The sequence below is a fragment of the Pteropus vampyrus genome, unplaced genomic scaffold (assembly GCF_000151845.1).
Source record: "Pteropus vampyrus isolate Shadow unplaced genomic scaffold, Pvam_2.0 Scaffold5, whole genome shotgun sequence".
Taxonomy (NCBI): Eukaryota; Metazoa; Chordata; class Mammalia; order Chiroptera; family Pteropodidae; genus Pteropus; species Pteropus vampyrus.
In genome coordinates this window covers 4,750,950-4,759,455 of record NW_011888786.1, presented here as the reverse complement: position 1 = coordinate 4,759,455, position 8,506 = coordinate 4,750,950, and the positions used below count along the sequence as shown (strand labels likewise).

General features: G+C 35.4%; 1 protein-coding gene across 1 annotated transcript in view; it reads right to left on the bottom strand.

Annotated features, from left to right (window-relative positions):
* The window catches only part of SLIT2 (slit guidance ligand 2), a 344,129-nt gene that overhangs the window by 97,788 nt on the left and 237,835 nt on the right, over nucleotides 1-8,506 (bottom strand). The window contains exons 10-11 of the mRNA XM_023533952.1: nucleotides 2,477-2,548; nucleotides 1,918-1,989 (exon numbers count right to left, since the gene is read on the bottom strand). Of these exons, the coding sequence (XP_023389720.1) occupies nucleotides 1,918-1,989; nucleotides 2,477-2,548 (144 nt within the window). The remainder of the gene's footprint in view (nucleotides 1-1,917; nucleotides 1,990-2,476; nucleotides 2,549-8,506) is intronic.

The following is an 8,506-nucleotide window of genomic DNA, read 5'->3' as shown; positions in this document are numbered from 1 at the left end:
AAATAAATTAATCTTTGGAAGGCCAATTCAAAATCTGAGCACAATGAGGAACATGATACCAGTTACCACACACGGACTGTCTCTGAGATAGCACATCCGTTTCACTCTTCCCTGCTCTACGTGTTTTACAGCATCACAGGATATTATGTGGGATTCCACTTCCAGAAAACAGTTCCTCTTCTTCCATGTCCTGCTACGTTAGGAACTAGAAATTACACAGTGACTTGACTCCCTGATTAAAATATAGTTCCACAAGGACAGATAATGCTTTTTTTAATAGTTTTCCAAAAGAACTGTGTACATGAGAGCTCTGATAGTGAAGATTAGGATCCAAATTCAGCAAGTAGGTTATTTTACTATTTGCCATTAGTTTATTATAGTTGTATAGATTAGCACATAGTAATTTATATGATCATTAATTATCACTATATTTATTAATAACTATGATGTCATTATTGTGATAAATAATAATGTTCCATGTATTATTTATTTTTATCAGTTAATTCTCACAACCATAAGATGTCACTTAACACTATTAAGGCAAGAGGGCTCAATAGTGAACTGCAGCAAGCTGGTATAAATAAGAATTCTCTAACCACTTCTCTCTCTTTTGACACTTAATGGTTATCTTTGAGGCATAGATACTTTAAGAACTAGGAATCAGTAGTTCGACTTTCGTTTTGTCCTTTTTGTATGGCTGAAAGGGTGTCTGTATTTACTTTGGATAGCATTACTCGCCAGAATGGTATACACAGTACTTTCTGGACAACTTGGGTGATTTCACTGAGTCTTACATAAACTTTGTTATTTTAGAACGTGGCAGCTCGCCCTGAGTGCAATACATGACCACAGTCTACATTTTCTGCCAAGTATTGTTCTTCCGGCCTGGGACTTCCTCTAGAAAAACAAAAAGCAAAACAAAACAAACAGAAATGAACCCAAGCAGATACTGCAGATGGAGTGATGGTTTCATATTTCCTGTCTTCAAGAAAATTGTGGTTTTCTGAGCAGACCAGCATAGCAACCTGAACGCCCATGTGCCCACATGAATGAGTCTGTCTCGTTTCCCCTCAGTACCAGTGAGTGTCAACTGTTACAGAGACCCCAGGTGTCTGTCTAGTTCTCACACGTGTGTATCTCCCAGGATCTTCACTGGCTACAATGAACTTTTGAAATTCATATGAGCTCAACAGTAATTTATATCAATCAGAGCTCTTTTCTAAGCATCGACAACTTAAAATTACGTGCCAGTTTCTATTTTCAAACTTTAAAATTTTAAATAAAGATTACTTGATGGACTTCTTAAGATTTTTTACAAGTTTAAAGGGATAATAACAGCCTTTACCCATTTATTTTAGAACCACTTTATTTTACACAGATCTCCCTGAAAGTCCTTTTGATATTAAAAAGCCATCAAACTTGCTTATCTTTGTACTTTGAGAGATTAAAGCTGGTTCTTTTAGGGAAGTGATAAAGCAAGGAGGTGAGGGGCTTCTCCCTGGCCATCTTCCACTGTTCTCTGCACGACTTCACCCAATGTCATTCTAAAGGGGACTGATATTGTCCCCACAGACCGTGGCTATCGGCTTAAGGATTATAAATACAACATTGGCCAGAGCACTCCCAAATAAACATTTTCCCTTTATTTCAGAAACAAAAGTGTCGAAAAAGGGGATCTTAATCTTGCTCTCTCAACAGCAAAATTATCAAGTCCTAAAACAGATACTCCTAAGAATGGCTGATTTTAGTGACAGGTAGCGTTCCTCAATAAAAGTAATTAATGATTAATAATAACTAATAGTATCAATATGCATAATCAAAAACCATAAAGAAGTATTTGTTTTAGATCCATTTATTTTTAAGAGCCACGATTAGTTCTGCGCTCTGCTTCCCTTCCATGATATGGCCGATACTTACAGTGAGTTCAGAGAGCGCAGTCCTTGGAAAGCATCTGGAGCTAGTTCAGAGATCTGATTATTGCTCAGGTCTCTAAGATCAGAAATAGGGTTAGGTTAGATGAAACAGAATGTCAGCGAGATTTACTGCAGGAGAAAGCTATTTATTGCCTTTACATGCTGATTTTGCATCTATCGATACACGTATACAATTTACAACATAAAACATCTGAAGAATCCTAAATTAAAAAAAAAAGAACCCTTTTAAATCAATTGGCTATTTTCTTAAATTATTACAAAAGATGCCATGTCTTATTTTTGAGAATTGATCATCTAAGATTTGTCTGCATACTGTATTAACCACACACATTCACAATATGATAAATTACAGAGAACTTAAAAATATTACATAGTTTAGCTATTAACATTACAATATTACAGAACTAGCAATCAAATAGTCACATCACTCAGTATTTAAGCTGTCAAATACCTGAATATTCATACTCAAATGGGTGTCTTTGCTTGGTCATGACCTGCATAATTTTAAAAATTACATATATTTCAGAATATTATTCACTCACATTCTTCTAAGCTTTTTATATGGTGAGAAAGCTCCAGGAGGGATGACCTTGATTGAGTTCTGTTCCAGACGTCTGTAATGAAAAAATTTAATATTTAAATGGAAACATGAGCTCTCAGATACATTTAATTCAAGCCTAGAATTCATGTCAAGATGCACAGCCGATGCTCTTCATGAGAAATATTTTCTTTTTCTTCAAAAATGACTACTGAAACTGATTGTGCTGTGCCCTAACCGTGGAGCAAGATCAGGAATAAAACCCAGGCAATTATAAAAACAATTAAAAAATCCTAATTTTTAGGTATTGCATGTCATTAATATTTAAATCTGGACTTTGTATAAAAAAGAAAGTACCTTTAAGAGACTAATCTGGGAGTACGTTTTAAATAACCTCAATTTCAGTAAGAGCGACGCACAGTGACACTGAATAGATATGTGACGTGTTTTAGAGATAATTATAACTCTTTCACAAAGGAAATTATTGTCAAATATTAAATTTTACAAACCTTTTATGCTCTCCACAGAAAGTGTATTATAGTTAAAAAAAAAAAGTTGTTATACTCAGAAAACTTTGAAGCTTCTTAGAAAGGAAAATCTTAAATTCTAAATCTGTTAAGGGCTATACGTATTTTCAGTAAGACTGGACTCTGTTGATTCATTATGTGACTATTTCGTGCGAAAACCACCGCAGCAAAGTGCATTCAAACACAACCGAAGTATTTTTATGATGCACTAAAATCAGAGAGATGAAAATAACTGTCCCACCTTTTCTACTCTATGGTTCTACTGTCAGAGAAATACAGATTTTCCCCACCTGGTTATGAAAGACACAAAGAAACAGATTTCACTAAGTGTTTTTGGTAAATATTTTAGTCCATCAAAAAATGGTGCTTCTCAGCCTCATATCGATTCATATAAACATCCTATTAAATACACAGTTCCCATGCCCTTCCCTTCTTCTGCTCTATATCCCAGAGAGATGACTCTGTGAACCATCTGCCAACTTGCTTTTGTGAAACTTGGCCAATGAGAAGCACTTAGCGGGAGACTGAGGGTAAGAAGGGAGGAGAAGCCAGGATAGTGTCCCTCTGTGCCTCAGGGGATGTCCTCAGCAGGGTCTCCTCTCCTTCCTTGTTTCAGCTCTGGCTGGGGACACCTCATGCCTTAGTACAACATCACTTTCTTAGGTCACTGCAGGCCTGTTGTGAGGGGGCGGAGTGCGGGGAGCTGCAGGGAAGAATGCAGCTTTCTCATTTCTGTGTCGCCTACAAGTGTTTAATTTATTCCTCATATTAAATCCCTTGACTGAAATACCTGGCATGAGCTCTGTTTTCCAATCTGAATTAAAAAAAAAAATATCTATATCTATATCTATATCTATATATCTATATCTACATACATACATATGTAGATACATACATATGTAGATATGTATATATATTCATGAATAAATATTGAGAATATATATTCATTACATATGTGTCATATTCACTGGTTCATTTTTATTTAATGTTGGTAATTCTTTAACATATGTTATTGTTTAATGAACATCAAATCGAAACAAACAAAATATCCCTAGGATGTTAAGTCAAACGACCTAAATTTTGGTCTTTTCTGATACCAGAGTCCTTTCACACAACCATGTTTTGCATGTGTTTATACATAAAGATAAAAATGTATAGTTTCGTGATTAAAAGTATGAGCTTATATAGACTTGGATTAAATTCTGGATTTGCCACTGATTAGCTCTCTGGTCCTCAAAAAGTTACTTTGCTTCTTTGTGTCTCAGTTCCTCTTTTGGAAAAATGAGGAAAGTAAAGCCTACTATAAATGTTTTGGTAAAAACTATGAGATGTAGAAAAAAATGTTTTTTTCTTGAACAAAAAATGATAAAAGAATAAAAATATGGGAATATACAAGCGTATATATGTACTCACACATATAATATATAGGATTATATTATAAAATGTCCACAGCACGTATTAGACACACACATACACACAGAGATTATATAAATGAATAAATCCGATTTCCTCTCTAGTGTGAAATAAATATATGTGATTCCAAACATATTTTAAAATAAATTAGCAGTACAGATTTGCCGATAACTCAGTAACTATATAATAAACACATATACCCGTACATCATTCATATGGAGGCTGAAAAATATATATGATTGCAATTTTCATGATCAACATGGTTAAAATACAGCATTTTCTCTAACTTCGAAACTGTCTTAGAAACTCAAAAAAGTTTTTACAGCACCGGTAAAGAATAAGATTGGACTGATTGTGTCTGTAACATACAGCCCAGATGCTGATTATACACGGTAATAAAACTGACAGTTCTTTGCATTTTCCCCATCTGCTTTTAATGTAAATGGCAAAAACAGCTGCCAGAGAATAGAACATAGATTTACTAGGGTGAAGGGGAGGGGGGAGTGTGGGATGACTCTAGCTTCTGAATCTTGGACTGCCCAGTGTAGTCAAACATTCTCATCACAGGTAACGTCTGTCCAGCATTTGAAAATACTCCTTTGTTAGGGATTTTCTTTCCAATTACATACTAATTCTAAAATAAGGACTTTCTATTTCTGGTACGTTACTTCTAACTTTAGTAGGAAATATATGCCATTGAAATCCTTCATATATCCCCACATTAAATGACCCAAGACTACTGTAGACTATAATATTATTTGTTACATAGCCACAGTCTCTAGAACTTGAGTTTAATAAATATCTTCAGCAGCTAAGTGAATATTGGCCTCGAGAGGGACATACTCTGCATATAGCTAGCATTTTTGCCTGAGGACTGTGCCCATACTAATTGATTATCAGTCATTCCTTCCTTGGGATAAATTATTCCTGAAAATTGTCCATTTCCTTAACCTTATTTTATTTTTTTTCATTCCAGGGTACATTCCCCTGAGTGTAAATTCAATTGATGTTTTCATAGCAGAAATAACTCTTTTCCCATTAGGTCTTTAAGCATTTAAAGCAAGACAAAAATGTGTATGTATTTTGTGTGTGTGTCTGTGTGTGTGTGTTCCTACTGACTTCATATTTCAGGCAGTGATCTTTTCAATATTAAAATTTTCATGCGTCCATTCAGATGGATGCATATTCAAATGCAAAGATACACTCAATACACACAATCACCTGGTTTAGATTTAGAGGAAAATTTAGAGGCAAATGGCTCACGATTTTGGGGTTACAGAGTATAGATTCATAATGTCAATAACACTGTTTTCGTATTTGAATTTTCTTTAGCGATCCAAGAAAGAAAAACAGAAATTCTGGTGTTTTGTTTTTCATCAATAACTAAAACCTTGTGGACGCTTACTATGAGTCAGGCACTAAACTAAGTCCCCCATCTGGTAATAATTTTAGTTTTAAAAACATTATGCAAATTATCTTACACATCGCTTATCTAACAGTATTACTCAATGAGTGGGTAGCAACTTGCATTGTCTCCCACCCCTGCACTGAATTATTGTCCAAGTTATCCATTATATTTCTCCTAAAGTTTAGATAACACTGTGATTACTAATGGAATTTGAATTATATAAACGTTAAACTTAATCATTCTAGCTGCTTATATAATCATAAATCTCTAAGTTAATTTCTAAAACTACAATTTCATTCGTCCGAATGAATACTACTTTGACTATGCCCTAGCTGATGGGTATTCATTTTTTTCCTGTAGAAGGTTTTACAGAAATACCACAACATCACAAGGGTCACTCCTTGGAATAGCCTCTCATCCCTATTTGCTGCGAAGCTTGCCTTCATCTTGCCTTAGAGAGACTGTTGCTTTCACTTTCTCAGTGGGATCCCTTCCTACAAACTACTCTCTTTTCCACGATAGAGTGATTTTTCTACCAAATCTAATCATGCTACTACCCTGCTCAAATTATCTCTTGTACCCTATTGTCATCAGGATAAGTGATTATTCAAGAATAGGCTTTTGCTTTATGTTCTAGCATTTGAAAAAAGTTGTAATTTCTCAAAGATATTCTACCTCTCACTTTTCTGGGATTTTGCACACGTCTAAAAAGTCCCCAATTCTTCTGTCTGCAAAACACATCCTCATACATGAAGATTCCTTGATTCTCCCAGGCAAACCAAGGCATTTCTTTCTCTGGGATCCCTGTGCATATATGTATTTTATTACTTATTATATAGTTTTTAAAATTTCTATTTGTGTAAAACCTCAATTCTCTGCAGTGTAAACATTTTGAAGGCTGAAACTGTGTCCTTTCGACTGTGATGTCTAATGTAGAGTCGGCACTCGAGGGGATGGGTGAAAAAGGTAAAAGGGATTTTATAGATGCATGCGTGTGTGTGTGTGTGTGTGTGTGTGTGTGTGTGTGTGTGTGTGTGTGTGTGTGTGTAATATGTAGAATTTAATAGAATTACTGGTTTAAAATTTTAGAGGAGGCAAATGCGTAAATAACATGCAAAAATGGTGTAAACATAATGGGAAGAGTGTTTGTCCAAACAAAAAATGGAGGAAAAAGATGTATTTTAAAAGTTATATTCAGTATCATAACATAAATAAAGGTTGTAATCAGAGATAGCATTCAAGAACTAGTTTTACTCTCACTTCTTTATAATTATGCATGCGAATGATTCAGAGGAAATAAAACGAAGAGAAGTTCTCCCTAACCCCATCCCCAGCCTCCATCATGAGTCTCTTTGAAAGAGCTTTCTTTAAATACTGGGAGAATAAGAGCGGTCCAGTGAGTTCACACAATAAAGTGACTTTCCTTTACCTATCTGAATAGTGCAGCCAAAAAAAAAAAAAAAGCTATTATAATTTCTGAGAATTTGCAATCCATCTCAGAAAACATTGAAACAACACTCAGTGTTCTGACGACATTGCTACCATCCTTTCCCTTCTCATAATTTAAACTTTTCCCCGATCATCTTCCCTCAAACAAATCAAAGAAAGACTTGTATGGCTCCCAGCTTCCAAGCCCTAAAAGAGGCAACCAAAAGAAAAGACAGTAGGATACGAGAGTAAATGAGACATTCTAAATTGTTACAGCTGATGTTCTTACTAACTATTCTCCATGATTTATGGCATTTCTGTATAATCGTTTGAACAGGTGATATGCCACAGGAAATCTATAACTAGATTGAAGAGAACTAAATGTCTACTTTCCAGCAATCCATCACAGCATATTTGAAATTTTATACCTCAAAACGTAATTTAAGAAATTAATTCCGAGGGTTTGATATATAAAGAATCAATTTGCTGTTAGTGATTTTGTTGCCATGGGTCAGATCACATACAGACGTGCCTCAGGCATTCTATCTTTATGAAAACCACCAGCAGGGTTCAAGGTGGCAAAGTGCTTGGAAGAGCCTGGGAGAGCGTCAGCTTCTTTCTTTTAAACCGAATTTTACCTTATGTTACACGTTCTAGTTCCCCCCTGTATCTTCATTAGTTCATATCCTTTGTCATGTTTTTCTAGATCCCCTCTTCCTGCCCCAGCACTGTCCTCCTCACCCACATTACACTAAGTGTTGGAGCAGAAACGATGAAGAAAATGGACATGGCTCTGCCCTCGTTAAGCTTGTAGTCCAACAGAATACTTGGCATTGATCGAAATACCAAGGTATCAAGTTAAACTGTGATAAGGTCTATGCAGACAACATTTAAGAGGACATGACACAACCGAACAGAGAATAGGAAAGATGACGATAGAATAGTTCTAGATATAAAGTAATATGAAACAATGCTCAATTTTGTAAGCATTCCTATACCTTAATGTCTTTACGCTCCTCTATGTTCTCTTCATATGTAAGTTGCTTAAAGTTTCTCATGTCCTGTTTCTCTGAGGATCAGTCAGCCCCTGATTTTTTCAGTCATCCCTCCTACACTATTCCAATGAGTGACGACACGTCTATCTTTCTTTGGCAGCTGGATCGAGGAAGGAACATAGGCTTTGGAGTCAAATAAATTTAAGATTGAGGCCAATTTAGCCACTTCACAATTGAAGACTCCCCCCTTTAAAAAAAAAAAA